This window comes from Apiospora marii, assembly GCF_038362585.1.
Source record: "Apiospora marii strain CBS 49790 chromosome Unknown utg000001l_segment0_segment0, whole genome shotgun sequence".
Lineage (NCBI taxonomy): Eukaryota > Fungi > Ascomycota > Sordariomycetes > Amphisphaeriales > Apiosporaceae > Apiospora > Apiospora marii.
The window spans coordinates 2,626,102-2,643,134 of NW_027117372.1; the positions used below are offsets into that span (position 1 = coordinate 2,626,102).

Sequence of the window (17,033 nt, forward strand, 5' to 3'; positions counted from 1 at the left end):
AGCTACATATGTATTTTAGATTCGCATGCACCTGCGCTTCCCAGTTTCTGAGTGAAGCTTGTAAAAGTCGGACGTGCAAACCCTGTAAAAGATTACCCCAGGTCAATTTCGCATTAGACAGATGCATTCTGAGCTCGGGGCACGATATGCCTTTAAACAGCATAGCACACCACAAGCCTTCTCCGGCCCAGCTCTCACAGCCCTTGTAAATAACAAAGAGACCAAAGCGCAACGGACGACGATTTGCAGATTTCCGTTTTTGAGGGAAATGCGATGAAGTTTTAGTAATGAGGTTTTTGCAAAATGCGGGCGGTCCCTTACGGCGGGCGTTGCCGAGGGCGCACCTGAGTGCAGCAGGTACGACAAGCACCAAGGTCTTCAAGCGCTTTGCGTTCGCAGGGAGACCCGAAAAGGTCGAACAGAAGCTGAACCAAGCGAGGGCGCTGCCAACTACTCCGGCCAGGACCCGTTTTGCCCCCTCCCCGACGGGATACCTACACCTAGGGTCTTTGAGGACGGCTCTGTTCAATTATCTGTTGGCCAAGGCCACTGGCGGCCAGTTCCTTCTCAGGTTGGAGGACACGGATCAAGTGAGCAGCATCCAGAGCTATTGTTTTCCGTATGAGCCAAGAAGCTTACAGGATTACTGCAGACCCGGATAGTGAGCGATGCTGAGCAAAGGCTTTACGAAGATATGAAATGGGCCGGGCTACAGTGGGATGAAGGTTCGTCAGCCTGTCCATTATCAAACTGGAGGGGGTTTTAAAGGATTAATGGTATACGTACAGGCCCTGACATTGGCGGCGAGTTTGGGCCATATAAACAGGTATTACCCCCTATTGCCCATCGCCACGCTGTACACAACAGGAGCTTATCATTCTATAGTCCGATAGGTTACCCATCTACCGCCAGCATGTAAAAGAGCTTCTCGAACAAGACAAGGCCTACCGCTGCTTCTGCAGCCCCGAGCGGCTGGACGAGATCAAGAAGCTGGCCATGGCCAACGGCGAGGACATGACCGGCTACGACGGCCATTGCTCGCACATCCCCGTCCCCGAGTCGGAGCGCCGGGCCGCGAGCGGCGAGGCCCACTGCGTACGCTTCAAGACGCACGGCAGCAACTTCAAGCCCCTCTTCAGCGACCTAGTATACGGCGCCTACAAGCCGCCGCCGGGTTCCGTGGACGACTTCATCATCATGAAGCGCGACGGCTTCCCGACGTATCACTTCGCCAACGTGGTTGATGACCACCTCATGGAGATCACGCATGTCATTCGCGGAGCTGTAAGTGACATCACGACAAGCATCTCTGATCATTGTGGCGCCCCAGAAGAATTGAGCTGACTAGATGGCTAGGAATGGCTCGTGTCCACCCCCAGGCACATCGGGCTATATAACGCTTTTGGATGGAAGTCTCCTACATTTGCGCACGTTGGGCTCCTTACCGACCAGAACAAGCAGAAGCTCAGCAAGCGACATGGAGATATCGACATTGTCTCGTACAGGAATAAAGGCTATCTTCCAGAAGGCTTGCTGAATTACGTCGTGCTGCTTGGATGGAGTCCGGGCAAGGGCACCAAGGGAACTTCCGAGGTCATGGATCTTCAACAAATGATTGAGAAGGTCAGTTTCCAGTCCAAGACTCAGCATGACAAGACACACAGTACCACTGTCTTGTAGTATGCTGACTCCTATACTAGTTCCACCTCCGCTTCACCCGCGGCGATATCCGCGTCTCCAACAAACTCGACTTCCTGAACAACAAGCACAAGTCCAAGTTCCTAGCCCAGAGTCCAGAGGACCTACAAGCGCAGGTCGTCCCGCCCCTCAGCCTGGCGATCCGCAACCTCGAAAAGGAACGCGCCCACCTGTCCGCCGGATCGCCCCAGCTCTCCGAGGACATTGACAACAACGACAACACAGCCGCCACTCTCGGCCCCCTCGTCCCCGCCATGGCGCCCGCCGCCGATGCCAATGCCGATCCCAATTACAACGCGATCTACATCGGCCAGGTCTTCGCCCTCGACCAAAAGACCTACGTCAACGCCGCGAGCTACGTCCGGCGCAACCGGTACCTGTTCTGGACCGTCCCAACAGCACTGTACCGCCAGACGCTGCTCGACGCCCTGCGCGAGCTGCGTCACCTCTTCGTCCGGACACCCGCTGCCGCTGCGGCCGACCAAAGCGTCGAGCACACCGACACGGAAATGGACGCCGCGAGCATCGCCCAGTTATTCGCCGACGCCCTCCGCGACATCCCGGCGGACGAAGCGTCATGGACCAAGGAGCGGCTCGAGGAGGCCCTCAACCCGCTGATCAAGTCCATCTTCGCCGTACGACAGGAGGCGCAAGAGCCGTGGGGCTTCCACATGCTGCGGTGGTTCCTGTGTGCGCTGCAGCCGGGGCCGGCTCTGGTTCCGAGCATGGTGGTGCTGGGCAAGGAAGAGACGATGGGCAGGATACAACGCGCAATTGACTCGATAGCTTGAGACCCTTATCTGGAACCCCGTCCGCATGACACGGGCACGGAATCAGACAATCGGGATGCTGGGATGCTGATTATGTTGGTTTGGTACGCCCAAACTTTCTTGTATTATTCCTGTAACCTACTTAAAGAAGCCTGTAGAAAAGACACCCAATGCCAAGTGAACCTCAACTCAGAACGCCGTCTGATGCTTCATGATCTCATAACCTCTAGCTTTTATGCAAAGCAGGACCAGGGCCCTTCACCGTTGCCCCTGAACCAGAGTATTGCCCAGTTTTGTCTACTATCAAACACCGCTAAGGACTTCTTACGAACTTTGCGTGTCAACGGGAGCCGTGCTTCCTCCATTACTGCTACCAAGCCCGTTGAAGACCTTGACCTTGACGTCCGTTGCCATCAGACCCTGCACCTCTTTGCCAACGACAGCGCGGCTGTCTCGTGACAACTTCTCCAGGTCTGAGTCGGCTGCTCTCGTAATAATAGCCGTACCAAACATGCCACCGCCGCCACCGCGGATAGAGCGCGAAATCACTTGCGACGCCTCGCGGATCTTGGAGCCCAGATCCAGCATCTGCTTGTTTCCGAAGTCGCGGTTCGTGAGGAGAGGGCTCTGCGACAAAGTCTGCACCCAGTATTTGTTCCAGAGCAACTCCAGAAGCTTCGTGTCGAGCGTGCTCTTGAAGTGCGAGACCTCCATGCTGTAGTACTTGTTCGCGTGCGCGCCGAAATCCGCCGCCTTGGCCAGGGGCACCGAGGTGCCGCCGTGCTCCTTGCTCTCCTTGGCGCTGGCCGACGAGGACCCGCCGTTATCGGAGGCCTTGTGGCCCGGGGGGAAGGTGCGGAAGGCGCCAATCTCGACGCGGCCGGCGCTGATGGTGCGATCGGGGTCGATGACGACGGCGCAGAACGGCTCCTGGAACTGCTGCTGCAGGGCCTGGGTGTCAACGTCGATGCCGCTGAGCCAGCAGCCGTAGCCGGGGTGGCTGTGGTACCAGCCGACGACGTTCTCCTCGCGGCCCCCCTGCTCGCGCGAGAGCCGCAGGTACTCGATCATGTACTCGTTGGCGTCGCCCTGGGCGTTGACTCGTGTCTCCGTGCCCTCGACGGGCAGGCCGAAGGCGTCCGTCACGATGAAAGTGTCCCCGGAAACGTATCCCTGCATCAGGCCCATGACCTCGATCTCTCCGCCGGAACGGGCGTGCATCACCATCTTGATGAGCGCCACTGCGCTAATGCGCACATGCTTGAAGTGGTGGGGGTTCTCCTTCCACGGCTTCTTCTCGTTAATCACCTTCTGTTCGGCGGACGAATAGGCGTAGAGTGCGTCTCGGGTCTCGTCGACGAGTCTCACATCGTTGTCGAGTTCTAGAAGAAGGGGCACGGTCTGTTAGTCCGGTGACTGACAGGATACGACTGAGACGCTTGATGGTGGGGTCACAGCGATAACGCTGGACGACCTTGGAGTTGCATCGACATGTTGTGGTTGTGAGATGGTGCGACTTACCCCATGATTTCATAGCCACCTCCATCTTGACTGATGAGCTCCTCTGGGAGCTTGTAATAGATCTTGATGGGTGGTTGTAGTAGGAAATAAACTGGAAATCGAGAGGTTCAGTTGTCGATGTTTATTCAGAGTGCCATCAATTGACAGTTGAAGGTGGGGAGCTAGGCTGCAATAGCTGATAGCTACATGTTACTTTGTAGTTGCCTATCGATAGAGCGACCCGCTTTCTCTTATGCCCCGGCCCAAATTTCGCCGGCTCTCAATTGAGGATCCTTGGGCTGAGGGTAGAGATCAGATCGCGACTTTTGGCCGTCTGGGGGATGTGACGAAGCACATGCAGCTATGTCATCCACAATGTCCAGAACCAGCATATTACAGCCCTTGCGGCAAACCCTTACGAGGCCGGTGGTATGACCACCCAAGACATTCAATTCGCATATGACTTGCTAACAACTTTCCTGCAGGTCCGCCAGCCTCGGAGCGCATTCATTGCTTCGGCCAGCCGCTCAAAGGCTTCGATGTAGACGAGCCCCTCAGCCAGATTGTTATGCGACAAGATCTCTGACCATTATGTAGAGCCAAGCCGAACCAGACGACACCTGCCTCCGTCTCAGCTGATGAGGAGCTCACAGTGCCCTTTCCCATGAGGTGCGCAATCAAGCCTGTCTCCTCTCCTTGGGAACCACACTTCTGACATTTTTGAAGGCACGAGCTTCATCCGGAAGAACAGGCCGTTCGACTTCCGCGATCTGTACAGTCACTCTATCTCCAGCCCCTGCGCCGGGAGGCCAACTACGGTGTGCCCACATGCGACCTGCAGATGCGATCCTACAGCGTACCGAATCTCGAGTTCTTTTGCGACTTCGCTCTGCGCGCCGCTTACTACCTGAACCTGCCGGCCTTTGGACCGGTGCCGCTGCCCAAGATCAAGGAGCGCTGGACCGTGCCCAAGTCGCATTTCATTTTCAAGAAGAGCCAGGAAAACTTCGAGCGAATTACTCGACGGAGATTAATTCAGATCCGCGACGGAAATCCCGAGTCGGTGCAGATCTGGCTGGCATTCCTGCAGAAGCACGCCTACTACGGTATTGGTATGAAGGCCAATGTGTGGGAGTACAGCAAGCTTGGTAAGTTCTGGTTTGCCCCGCTGGGCTTTGTCGCGGCTGGAAACTAACGAGCCCACAGGTGTCGGCAAGGAAATGGAAGGACAAGGCCAGGCTATGCAAAATGTGATCGAGGAGAAGATGAAGTTGTTGGGACGCGACAAGACCGAGGGTACCGTCCAAAAGGTCCAGGAGCTGTTAGAGAGCGAGCGATTCCGCATCCAGGGAGGCTGATTCGAATCGCCCGTAGCCCAAAGTGTGTGACAGAGGGATATTGTACTCGTATAAAGAAGTTACATGATGTACTATATATAGAGAATCAACTGTACCATCACTTGGATAGGCTACGTATCAAGTCTGATCAGCCCGCATGCAGAGCAGCTTCAAGGCCCAAACACAGCTATCATTGATCACACCTCCAGATTCTCTACTACTCAAAGTCCAATCAAGCAATAGCTTGTTTCAATTGAAACTGGAACTGGGTGCGTTGTAGAAACGACCTTGCATCGCCAGGCACCAGGCTTTCCAGTTGCGATTTTAGGGGTTACCGGTGGTCCGAGCGTCCTTGGAGTTTGTCGTTTGGTTGAAATTATTTGGCAAAGGGCGATGAGACGAGAAACACCAGTCATAAGTCAATAAAGTCGACCAAATACACAGAAATTTCAATAAATACTCTATTTGATGTAAGTTGTACCCTGTCTACTGATTCATCGGATCATTGCGTGCTAACCGGACTTGCAGTACCAATTAGAAACAGAATTTCTATGCTCAATTGCTGAAATTCAAAAGAAGCCTTCAGGTACATCGCCCCCGGGGCAGCTACTGTGGTGGCTTGGTTATACGCCATATCAACGCCGTGGAAATTGTGCCATTTTCTTCTCAGTCCGAAAAATGTCGGCAAAGGCGTGCGCCCGGGTCTTTTCCGGCATCCAGCCGACAGGGATACCGCACCTGGGCAACTACCTGGGGGCCATGCGCCAGTGGAAGCGCCTACAGGACGAGGCACCTGAGGGGACCAAGCTCTTCTTCTCCATCGTCGAATTGCACGCCATTACGATGCCCCAGGACGCGCCGGTGCTGAGGCAGCGCAGCCGCGAGATGATGGCCTCGCTGCTGGCCATCGGGTTGGACCCGGCCAAGTCGACCATTTTCTACCAGTCCAGCGTTCCGGCTCACAGCGAGCTGATGTGGATTCTGAACTGCACGGCATCGGTGGGCTACCTCAACAGGATGACACAGTGGAAGGTAATGCTAGGTCCCCCCTTGAGGGGGTATTTATTTGGGCTTGGGACAAGCTAATCAAGTATGCATGTAGAGCAAACTAGCGGAAGACAACAACGCCCTGCGTATAAACGACGATACTATTGAGACGAAGCTCAAGGCGGGCCTGTTCACGTATCCTGTTCTGCAAGCCGCGGACATCCTGATACACCGCGCAACGCATGTCCCTGTAGGCGATGACCAGAGGCAACACCTCGAGTTCGCCAGGGAGTGCGCGACCAACTTCAACCACGCCTACCCAGGCGGGGACCTAGTCGCTCCCGAAACCATAACCAGTATGTCTCGCTCTGTCTATCTTCTCTGCGTATCTACCAACCACGCTCATACTAACGCTTGCGCAGCCCGCTCACCCCGCGTCATGTCCCTGACCAACCCCCTAAAGAAGATGTCCAAGTCCTCGCCCAACCACCGCTCGCGCATCCTCATCACGTCCGAGGAGACCGAGATCCGGCGGCGCCTCCGCGGCGCCGTCACCGACTCCCAGAACGCCGTGACGTACGACCCGGTGGAGCGACCCGGCGTCGCGAACCTGCTGGACCTGCTGTCGCAGTGCGACCCGGAGGGGCGGGAGCCGCAGGACTGGGCGCGGAGCCTCGCGGCCGGGGGCGCCGGCCTGGGCGACCTGAAGCAGGCGGCCGCCGACGCGGTCGTGCGGGAGCTCGCGGGCGTCAGCGAGCGCTACCGGGACTTCCTCGAGCGCAAGGGCGGGCGCTGGCTCGAGGAGGTCGAGGAGGTCGGGGCCGAGGCGGCGAGGGACAGCGCGGCGGAGACGATGAGGATGGTGCGGGATGTGGTGGGGCTGAAGCCTATGTGAAGGAATTTGTAAAACATAGGAAACCTACCATGTGTTTCCCGTTCAACCCATCATGTCGCAAGCCGCGCATGGGCTTCGGAAGTACATCACTCCAATCTGTGTATAAATGTCTATATAGACCTTCTGGTAGACTACTGTGTGCCAGAATAATGTGCCGCAGCTCTACCCGACTGCTCAGTGTGCAGGCCGTTAGTTAGAGAGGCGCTATCTGAGCGTCTCCCACCATATGAAACACACGTGCATCGCAACGTGCCCTTTTTAATGAGATAAACTAGCGAGGGCGCACCCGGTCTTCAATCACGTCACACTGCTGTCATTCCTTAATTGCCTCCCCTTATCGAATAGGTACACATGGCAAACCAGCGGCGAAACCAGGGAATGGTTCATGTCACTGGCGAGCTTAGTCGCTTGATGCTAGGGAGCCGCCGACGACTATGTCTTCAATGACGATCTCATCTTCCTCAATTGAAGCCGCTACAGCCACGGAGCATCTAAGCCGGTGGTGGTGGCTGGCAGGACTAACCGAGAGGTTCGCGGCATCAGATTAGAAACTAACAGCAGGCGCTGATTGGCTCGGACGTAGGACTCGACCGTTCAACGTCGTGGGGATTTCGATCCAGTGTTTGGTTAGTAGGCGCGATAGGCGGCTCTAGATCGATCTTTACAGTATTAGGAGGCGGCTTGTGGCGGTTGGTTGACATCTGGGAGGAGCTACTGGTAGAGCGAGCAACTCAACGGGCCAGATCCAAGCGCCATCTTACCTGCCTTGAGCTACTGCTGCTTAGAACTCTAAGGAGAGAGCGTTACATAAGTATACTGAGCAGCTGCGTCCAATAGATGCGGTCGCTCGTCACGTATACCGCATCGGCTGCGGCTTGCCGGCTCCACTCTCTTCCATCCGTGTCATCATCACTCGTCGGTGCTTCGACCCGTTTGACAGAAGTTTAATCCTCAACCGAAAGAAAAAGCAACAGTGGCGCAACGATTTCATCATGAACTGCGACAACTCGTCATTCGATGGCATCTGGGGTCTCACGGGGCCTTCCAACATCTTTGGGTGTTGTTAGCAGGTAAGCTAGGATGTCGCGGTTCAAGGGGCTGCTGCGTGGAATAATGGAGGAGGGGGGAGAGATTGAGGTATATTAAGTACTTTGCCAGTCCTGGCCCGTCTTTTTGGATGCTATCCGAAGTCAAAAGAGGTCTTGCTGGTTCTCCATGTTCCGGACGAGACAGAGACATCACCCAGACTCTTAGTTACTCGTCCCCCCGCGCCCATAACGTGTCTCTCCCCCCCTAGTTCTACTTAGCAAGACATCCACAAACAGCGCAACGACAACACGAGAAAGCCAAGCAGTCCATACCCAACCAGCCGCCCACGATGAACGTCGACCGCCCCGGCCGCCGCATCCGGCTGCCTTGGGAGTCGCGCTCGGTGCTCAAAGTGCACAGCGCCACGTCGGGCTCCTTCGACGACGGATCGACGACGCGCTCGCCCCCGCGCCGCGTCCCCTCGTCAGCCGCTGCCCCAAGAAGCTCAAGAACCACCTCGTCGCCATGCTGTCCGAGTTCGTCGGCACCTTCATGTTCCTCTTCTTCGCCTTTGGCGGCACCAACGCCGTCAATACCGCCCCGACCTCGGGCGAGCCCCTCAACGCCAACCCGGCCAAGCTGCTGTACATCTCTCTGTGCTTCGGCATGAGTCTGATGATCAATGCGGTAAGTTTACATCTTGTCGTTTTGGCTCCCCCCTCTGGTCCCCCTTTCCCCGGTGCTGATGATCTTGGTAGTGGGTGTTCTTCCGTATAAGTGGTGGCCTGTTCAATCCCGCCGTCACATTAGGTAAGCTCCATCGCCCCCTTTTCTCTTGGTCCCACGACGACCTGAGCGAGTACGTATTGACCAAGGACCGTTACTATAGGAATGATGCTGGTAGGAGCACTCGACTACCTCCGCGGCGGCCTCATCATCGTCAGCCAGATCCTCGGGGGCATCGCCGCCTCGGCCGTCATCTACGGCCTGCTGCCGGGTCCCCTGAACATTCGGACGACGCTCGGGGGCGGTACGAGCGTCGTGCAGGGGCTGTTCATCGAGATGTTCCTGACCGCCGAGCTGGTCTTTGCCATCTTCATGCTGGCGGCCGAGAAGCACAAGGCTACTTTCATCGCCCCGGTGGGCATTGGCATCAGCCTCTTCATTGCCGAGTTGCTGTAAGTTCTTCATCCCTTTCAGGCGGATACCTAAACTACGACCGGACGGGTTTGCAATTGCCGATTATCGATGCTAATGTCTTTCAAAACCAGGGGCGTATACTACACAGGCGGCAGCTTGAACCCTGCCAGGAGTTTTGGGCCTTGTGTCGTGCTGGCCTCGTTTTCCAATTAGTAAGTTGTGCGAACAACTTGATACTTGTCGACTGCTTGCTGATATATGTTCTTTCTAGTCACTGGATCTACTGGGTCGGTCCCATACTAGGTAGCTTGCTGGCGTCGGGCTTCTATCTCCTGGTCAAGGCTCTAGAGTACGAGACGGTGAACCCGGATCAGGACACTAGTGTACAACACCATCATAATACTTCAGATATCTAGACTAGAGTTTATTAATTACTGATTTATCAACTTAGTGAGCTAGTAGATGTTCAGGGGGATAGTCATTCCCTTTCTGATACGCCACATGTATCGGCCATCGCTTGTTGCCATGACATGCCGGATGTTTGTTGAATTGTCATCTCGGTGGTCTAAGAGGCATATCCTTGGCGTTGTGATGCATCTGCGTCCCCGTCTCGTCGAACCAACAGGATGAGAACTCCAAGCCACATCCATCTAGCCAACTCACCCGTGGTCAGATAGATTTCATTGCAATCTGGCGAATCTCTGTGCCTTCCTCTGCACCTTCATTGCGCGGCGCTGACCACGCGACTGGGTCCGAGGTGCTTTCGACTCCCGTGTCGCGTCTCCATCCATCATCCAGTGTCGATCACCAAGCATCTCCCACAATGGCTCCGGACGTTTGTGTCGGTCTGATACTTGACTCTGGGAAGGGTTTGGGATATCTATCACGCGCCGCACTATCTCCCAGGAGAAGTCACGCTGGAGTCGGTGTTTGAATCGACCTGCCACAACTGTCAAGAGCCGGTCTAACACTTTTGCGGGCAAGGAGACTGTGCCGTGAAGCATTAGCACTTGGTCGGGGGAAGCTCGATGCGGATCGATGATCCGAAAGTACCAATCCTCTGTCTCATAATGGGCCTCTTCCAATTGCCGGACATGCACCGGCGATAAGTACACGCATCCTATCACCAGTTGTTGGAGTTGTCGAGGTATCTTTTCCAGAAACCGATAACACATGTAGCCGTATTCTTTGCCGGAGACTGAACCAGCAGGAATTCCAGGGAACCACTTGTCGACGATAGTTCGTGCTACTCTCAGGTCAATGATTTCAATCTTGACCGCGTAGCAACTCTGGGCTTCATGACGGGCTTCTCTATCGGTCGCTAGTAGAGGCGAGGGATGATAAGAGATCTCCGAGATATGCAATGAAAACCGGCTGTCCCTGGTCATGCAAAGCCGCTCAGCGGATTCGTTTACTAGCGCGTAGGACCAAATCTCCAATCGGAGTTCGCAAGGGAGTTGCGAGAAGTGCGGAAACGACATTGCTGGTAGCTAGATCTGTATGCTGGCATGAGTTGGTTCCGTTGCTGCCGTGTGATTCGTTTCAATCTAGCATCGCAAAATGACCAAGACCTGGGTTGGGTTTTTGAACGGCCCTTTTTATAGATTTACGGCAACACAAACAAGAGGACCCAAGTATCAGGAAACTGAGAGAACACTTGGTGGTACCCCGAGATACCAGGCCCAAGAAGAAGTGTCTGAAACTAAGTCACTGACAATGAAATAGATGCCTACCGCACCAGGGCACAATCCCCTTTGAGGGAAACAAAAGGTGTCAACTCGGTGGGCGACATCCATGATCCAAGCTGATCTCCAAAAGTGCATGGCATTTGTTCTTGAAACTAAGTACAAGTTCGAATCCTTATCCTGGTAAGCCTTACAATTTGCCAAATAAGTTTTAGATAGGTCGCTGAACATGTTTTAATACACATCTCTCACTCTCCACCAAAGGACTCTCCTTTCCCCATGCGACAGCCGCAGGGCTCGAAACAGCCTTGCTGACCGTTAGAATTGCCTGGGGTCAACATGATTTCTTTCCTTTCCCAGGGCCTTAATCACCCTCATTGACGGCGTCGTTATCCACGTCCATCCCCTCTCCACCGCCGTCATCCCCATTATCATCGTCATCATCCGCCTCATCCCCCTCGTCGCTAATCCCCTCCTCCGGGCTAGGCGACCTCGGCGCCCCCCGCCCCAGCGCCCGCAGCCCGTCGCGCACCGGCTTGTACGCCTCGATCGCCTCCTCCAGCTCCTCGAGCCTCCGCTCGATGGCCGCGACGTGCGGGTGCAGCGACGCGCGGCCGCTGAGCATGGCCCTTCGCGGCTTCCGCCCCGCCTCGGCCCCGTCGTCCGAGTCGGAAGGGGCCTCGTCGGCGTCGAGCCGGTACGACTCGGCCAAGCCGAGCTCGCGCAGGGCGGCCACGAGCCGGCTGGCGTTGCGGTAGAATCCCCGCGTCACCTCCTGCTCCGGGTCCGGCTCGTCTAGGTAGCGGTCGTCGAACCGGGCCCGGTCCACGAAGACAGGGGCGGCGAGCTGGGCCGACGCGGCGACGTGGCCCATGCCGACGGCGGCGGTGGGGGCGGGGAAGCTGAGGCGCTGGTACTCGTACGGCCCGCGCACGTCGGCGAAGCGGTCCAGGGCGATCAGCTGGCGGATCCGCTTGACGCCCAGGTTGGTCGTGTGGTCGCACAGGTAGGGCATCAGGGGCGCCGGTTTGGTCCACGACATGTCCAGGGCCGCGTAGTCGTTGGCGGCGGCGTCCAGCTCGGCCACCTTGCGCCGGGCCAGGGGCAGCATCTCGTCGACGACCCAGGCGATGTCGGGCAGGTCGTCGTAGCCGTGCGACCCATCCGGCCGCTCCTCGCTCATATCGATCGAATCGCCCGGCCGCCACCATTCGAGCGTCTCCAGCATGTCGATCAGCTCGTCCGAGTAGTGCGGCCCGGCCTCCCCGTTGTCGCCGTCGTACTGATCCGAGTCGTTGATGGCCCGGATGCTGACTTCGTTGATCATGGTCCTGTCCAGGTCGGCGTGCGGAATGTGCGCCACGGCCAGGCGGCGCAGGCTTTCGCTTAGGCCATCGACATCTTGCCAGGGCTCGACAGGCCAGTCTTGGTACCTCCCCATTCGCTTGAACCGCCAGGGGTCGCCGTCGATGTGCGAGTCGCCAAAGTCGCCCGCGATGATGTCGGGAAAGGCGTTGGTGCGCTCGCCCTTCTGCGGCTTGCGCCCCCTTGACGTAGGCGGGTAGTGCACCCAAATGTTGTTCCCATACAGGTCGCGGTGCGTGACCCTGCGCCAGTCCGGCTGGTTGGCCGTCGCGTCGGCCCCCCGCGGTCGCCCAAAGTTGGTCCACGCCAGCGCCTCGCCGAGCTGCTCGGCTACGAGCCAGATGAAGTGCTCGGGCACTCGCCTGCCCTTCTTTACGTGCGCCTCTTCTACGTCATACAGGTCACCCCCATTGCAGTACTTGTAGTATAGAGACCAGATTATGTCATCGTCGGGGCCTAGCTGTTGCCAGTGGACCAAATGGGCGAAGTATGGCTCTCGCGTTAGGGGGACTGTAAAATCATTATTATTCCCCGGCTCCGGATCTTCCTCTCCTTCTCCTTCTACTTCTCCCTCCTCTTCTCCCTCTTCGCCTTCCTCACCTTCTTCCCCGGCACCCCCACGTATTCGAGTCTCGGCCATCTGCTCCCACAACTCATCATCCGAGTCATCACTCGCGGGGGCATATTCACTAGGGTCGTCCGTGTCCATCGAATCATCATCACCATCGTCTTCTTCGTCGTCTTCGTCATTCCCATCGTTGCCAGGCACATTACAGAACGTCGAAGCCTTGAACTCCGCCGGACGAGGGCCATAGTAGCCCTGGCCCTTCCTCAGAACCTTGTTGAGGTAGAGCTTCCCGTCCCCGAGCGACTGCACCACGAACACGCCCGCCTTGATGATCTTCACAAGCAAGAACCCGTCCTTCTGGATCCGGTCGTCCTCGCTCCATTCCTTGCCCGGGCCGGGGTTAAAATAGGGTACCTTGACGCCGAACCCGCCGTAAGGCATCTTCTCGGATTGAGCCATGGGGGACACTGTTCTCGCTGAAGCCCAGCTAGCTAAAGGGAGTGGTCTGAGTTTACCATCGGTTCAAAATTTCTAGTATATCGCTAGCATAAGTGCCTCTTCTACATCGATCGCAACTACGTCTACGACTTCTCCGCCATCACATTGTGTATCTGGTCAGAACAAAGAGCCAGGAGACTCGTGGGTGCAACGGATGCGGCATGGCGTCTCAACAATGCCGAAAAGGAGGAATTCCATCAACTCCGAAAGACAAGTAGACAATGGATTGATAGCATTGGCCATATACGGTTTCTTATGTCGTGGCTGTATCTTTAGGTAGCCGTTATAATAGAAGCTTGGAGTCTGACGGGCAAATACACTTGAACAATGGCAATTGCCATCAATTGCTTAGATCATGCCAACTACTTGCTCACTTAGTAGGACGGATCTAACCCCGTACCGCCTATCGAACTCTTATTCCGCAAAGTCGCCATGCACAAATCAGCACCAAAGTAACATGCTGATGCCAACTGAATCAACAATTCAGTACAGAGCCGGGAGTCTTTTCCTCGCCGGTTCAATAAGCCAATTAATCACCCACCGCCCTGTGCTCTTATATCCATGGACCAAGAGGATCCAATCCTGAGGAATGGCCCGCTGCAAATACACGAAGCCCCTGAAAGAGCATCTTCCCCTTTACAGACGTAAATCCGTCGGCCCCACTCCTCCGCAGCCTGACGAGCCATAGGTAGAGAGATACCTACTAGAGGTTCTTCTTCGCCTTTTCCGTGAGTTCCGGCAGCGTCGTCTTCTTGCTACCGTTGCTCTGCGACTGTCGCCTCTTGATCTCGGCGCGGATCTCCTCAAAGGCTTCGTCGGCGTCCCTGGTCATATCCTCGCTGAGTCCCGGGCCGACGAGCGGCGGCCTCCTCTCCCGACCTCCAGTGGTGTTGCTGGCGAGGCTGTCGGAGCTGATGTTGCCGGCCATCTTGACGCCGGCCTTGCGGGTACGGCTCTCCAGCTTGGCGCGCAGCCACTTCTTGCCGGGCGAGTGGAAGAAAGCGAAGCTGCTGAACGTGATGAAGGCGGCATAGAAGTAGACGCGCGACCACACCTTGATCGAGTCGTCGAATCGCAGAATCACGAAGGGCGCCGTCACGAAGCAGAAGACAAGCTGCGTCGCGAAATACGACGCGATGTCATAATACCGCTTCGAGGGCAAGGGGTTCTGCGAAACGGGGTCAAGGAAGAACGGACGGAGGTACCGTCGGGCGTCTGCAGTCCAATGGTTAGCTCAGTGGCTTTCGTCACATTACACGCGGGGAGTGGAGGTACATACTCTTGGCAGCAGTCTGGACGAAGCTCGCGAGCACAAACGTCAGGTAATAACCTGGGTAGAATCCATGCCAGAAAGCGCTTGTCGTAAAAGTCGCCAGGCTCGCACGGAATCCAGGTTTCTTGTTCCGGGGCGTGACACGCAAGTAGATGTAGTAACGCAGCCACTTGTTGGTGCCCATGTTCCAGTTTTCGAGGTATGCGCGGCTGTTCTGCGCCGACTCGACGCCCCAGGGATTGATGTTCTGTAAGCGGTCCCAGCTGACGCGGCCAGTCACATGGTCGACCCCCTTGTAGCCCAGACCAGTCAAGATGCAGGCGCCTTCGGTCAAGGACCAGACACCGTAGTACTTGAGTCGCGCAGTGACGCCGACCATGTGCAAGTAGAGGATTCGGCGAACAATCGAGTAGCTCATGAAGCCATCGGCAAGCATGAACTTCCAGTCGAACCACGCACTGAACTTGACAAATGCACCAATCCAGAGAAGGCCCCCAGCCGCCTTCCACATAGCAGGTGTGGCACTACGCGGAATCTTGCGCTTCTTGCGTGTGGGGGGTCGCTTCGCCGGATCGACGGTCGAGGGCACGTCAAACATGGTACAGTCAACCCAGCGCTTGTACTCGTTGTAGTCGAACGGGGGGCCGGCCATGAAGGACGGGAAGAACAAGACGAAGCCGGCGTAGTCAAGCAGGTTCGGCATCTGGACTATCTTCCTGTCTTTCTGAAAGTCGGACAGCTGGTCTTCGGGCAGGGTTCCATCAGCCACGTTCCAGCAGAAGGCGCTCAGCTTCATGACCATGACCATCTGGGCGCCAGTGATATCGACGTCGGCAGGGTTGTTGGCGAACTGGCGTCGGAGCTGGTTCACGGCCGTGTGGCCCATCAGGAAGACGAAGCCCAGCCATGGCATGTAGGGGCTGCCGCGCAGGTAGTAGGCGAGAGCGTAGGTGACGCCGGCGGACACCAAGATGTGCCAGAGGCCATCCCAGAGGTCGAAAAGGCCAACCAGGTAGAATATACACACACTGCATCGACTGGTGTTAGTTTCCCTTCTTCTCGAGACCGGAACACCTGTCCATATAGCTCGGCTACACACCTGATGCTGTATATGTTCTTGTATGCCGGTCGCGCGTCGGGGACCCGTTTGAGAATACCGGCGAGCGGATACGAGAGAAGGAAGGAGAAGATGAGTTTGACTAGAGGCGCAGTTAGAGCGACTGGCACAATTGGCCAGAGCATGGCGAACATAGGCTGTCATCCGCCGGGGAAGGAGGAGAAGGTCGGTTGTGTCGGGTCTGGTACGTACGTTCATCGGGGGAGGCTCCTACCACTCCAGCGAGGGCCTCGAAAGCTATAAAGTCACCATCAGCATCAAGGATACGACAAGCACGGGAGGGAAAGGGAGTCACTGTGAAGCACCTACGCTTGTTGATAAAGGGCAACATGTTGCTGCCTGCACAACGCGTGTTAACGACGTGTCACGTCCAAGCCAAACGATCGCGAACCCCAAGGCGGGGGGTGGAATCGCATATAATGCAAAATAGAAGCCGTCGTAAGAGCAAAAGGTAAAGCGAGTAAGGTAAGGCGGGGGAGAAGGTTTCAAGGCATAATTGAAAAGGGTTTATCGATTAAGAGCCAGAGAGTGACAATGCTCGTGTTGTTGGCCGGCAAAGGGGGGTTATGAAAAAATAGGAGAGAGAGGCTCGAGGTGGCGGGCCGGGAAGCGATTTTGTTGAGCTGAAGCCCAAAAAGCTGCAAATGACGACCCTGAGGCTTTGTGATGTCACCTGGCAGAACAAGGCATGGCAATGCGAAGAACGGCCATGGCATGTGGCCCCAATGGCGTGCCGCGACTAGTGGCCGTCCGGGACACGCACTGCCAATTCAGCGCAATCTTGGTCCAGATTGACATGGCCCTTCCCATTGCAACCCCCATGTCCCGACTGACTCTATTGATAGATGATGATATGGCAATCTGATCATCTGATAGATAGTCTCCCAGCTTAAAGTATATGGCTAGGTTGGAGGGAGGGCGGCTACGATAAGCGCCACACCGTTTCTAGCACCTACAGCTGCAGCATGATAATCCACGTACGACCGGCCTAATTTGCTGACATGGGACCAAAACGGATTGTTTCTGAACGTACCACAAGGACACCACTGTGTTGCATGGTCACATCTTTGCAAAACACGAACAAGAGACCTACCCAACAAAATCTGTCTCAACGCCATCTGAAATATAGCTCGTTCAAACAAAGGAGGGAATCGCAAAGTAGAAAAAAGGA

At 56.1% G+C, this 17,033-nt stretch overlaps 8 protein-coding genes across 8 annotated transcripts; 4 read left to right on the top strand and 4 right to left on the bottom strand.

The window, feature by feature from the left end:
* Positions 1–287: 287 nt before the first annotated feature.
* Positions 288–2,489, top strand: PG985_000865 (glutamyl-tRNA synthetase; the record flags this gene model as incomplete). Its single annotated transcript, XM_066820634.1, has 6 exons — positions 288–590; positions 653–725; positions 789–826; positions 886–1,284; positions 1,357–1,623; positions 1,701–2,489. The coding sequence occupies 6 exons, from the start codon at positions 288–290 to the stop codon at positions 2,487–2,489; spliced, it is 1,869 nt and encodes a 622-aa protein (XP_066691513.1).
* Positions 2,490–2,792: 303 nt separating this feature from the next.
* PG985_000866 (COP9 signalosome complex subunit 5) lies at positions 2,793–4,014 on the bottom strand (the record flags this gene model as incomplete). The annotated part of the gene is made up of 2 exons (XM_066820635.1): positions 2,793–3,850; positions 3,990–4,014. The coding sequence occupies 2 exons, from the start codon at positions 4,012–4,014 to the stop codon at positions 2,793–2,795; spliced, it is 1,083 nt and encodes a 360-aa protein (XP_066691514.1).
* Positions 4,015–4,343: 329 nt separating this feature from the next.
* PG985_000867 (mitochondrial 37S ribosomal protein uS10m) lies at positions 4,344–5,326 on the top strand (the record flags this gene model as incomplete). Its single annotated transcript, XM_066820636.1, has 5 exons — positions 4,344–4,397; positions 4,454–4,509; positions 4,566–4,637; positions 4,695–5,116; positions 5,175–5,326. 5 exons carry the CDS (start codon positions 4,344–4,346, stop codon positions 5,324–5,326), a joined length of 756 nt encoding a protein of 251 aa, XP_066691515.1.
* A 657-nt stretch (positions 5,327–5,983) lies between these two features.
* On the top strand, positions 5,984–7,187 carry PG985_000868 (tryptophanyl-tRNA synthetase; the record flags this gene model as incomplete). The annotated part of the gene is made up of 3 exons (XM_066820637.1): positions 5,984–6,337; positions 6,408–6,648; positions 6,715–7,187. The coding sequence occupies 3 exons, from the start codon at positions 5,984–5,986 to the stop codon at positions 7,185–7,187; spliced, it is 1,068 nt and encodes a 355-aa protein (XP_066691516.1).
* Positions 7,188–8,565: 1,378 nt separating this feature from the next.
* Positions 8,566–9,810, top strand: PG985_000869 (aquaporin; the record flags this gene model as incomplete). The annotated part of the gene is made up of 7 exons (XM_066820638.1): positions 8,566–8,571; positions 8,637–8,903; positions 8,975–9,026; positions 9,106–9,394; positions 9,488–9,568; positions 9,628–9,739; positions 9,808–9,810. 7 exons carry the CDS (start codon positions 8,566–8,568, stop codon positions 9,808–9,810), a joined length of 810 nt encoding a protein of 269 aa, XP_066691517.1.
* A 226-nt stretch (positions 9,811–10,036) lies between these two features.
* PG985_000870 (uncharacterized protein) lies at positions 10,037–10,837 on the bottom strand (the record flags this gene model as incomplete). Its single annotated transcript, XM_066820639.1, has 1 exon — positions 10,037–10,837. One exon carries the CDS (start codon positions 10,835–10,837, stop codon positions 10,037–10,039), a length of 801 nt encoding a protein of 266 aa, XP_066691518.1.
* A 568-nt stretch (positions 10,838–11,405) lies between these two features.
* On the bottom strand, positions 11,406–13,433 carry PG985_000871 (uncharacterized protein; the record flags this gene model as incomplete). Its single annotated transcript, XM_066820640.1, has 1 exon — positions 11,406–13,433. The coding sequence occupies one exon, from the start codon at positions 13,431–13,433 to the stop codon at positions 11,406–11,408; it is 2,028 nt and encodes a 675-aa protein (XP_066691519.1).
* A 742-nt stretch (positions 13,434–14,175) lies between these two features.
* Positions 14,176–16,193, bottom strand: PG985_000872 (Lysophospholipid acyltransferase; the record flags this gene model as incomplete). The annotated part of the gene is made up of 5 exons (XM_066820641.1): positions 14,176–14,687; positions 14,752–15,773; positions 15,845–15,944; positions 16,055–16,099; positions 16,172–16,193. 5 exons carry the CDS (start codon positions 16,191–16,193, stop codon positions 14,176–14,178), a joined length of 1,701 nt encoding a protein of 566 aa, XP_066691520.1.
* Between the last annotated feature and the right edge of the window lie 840 nt (positions 16,194–17,033).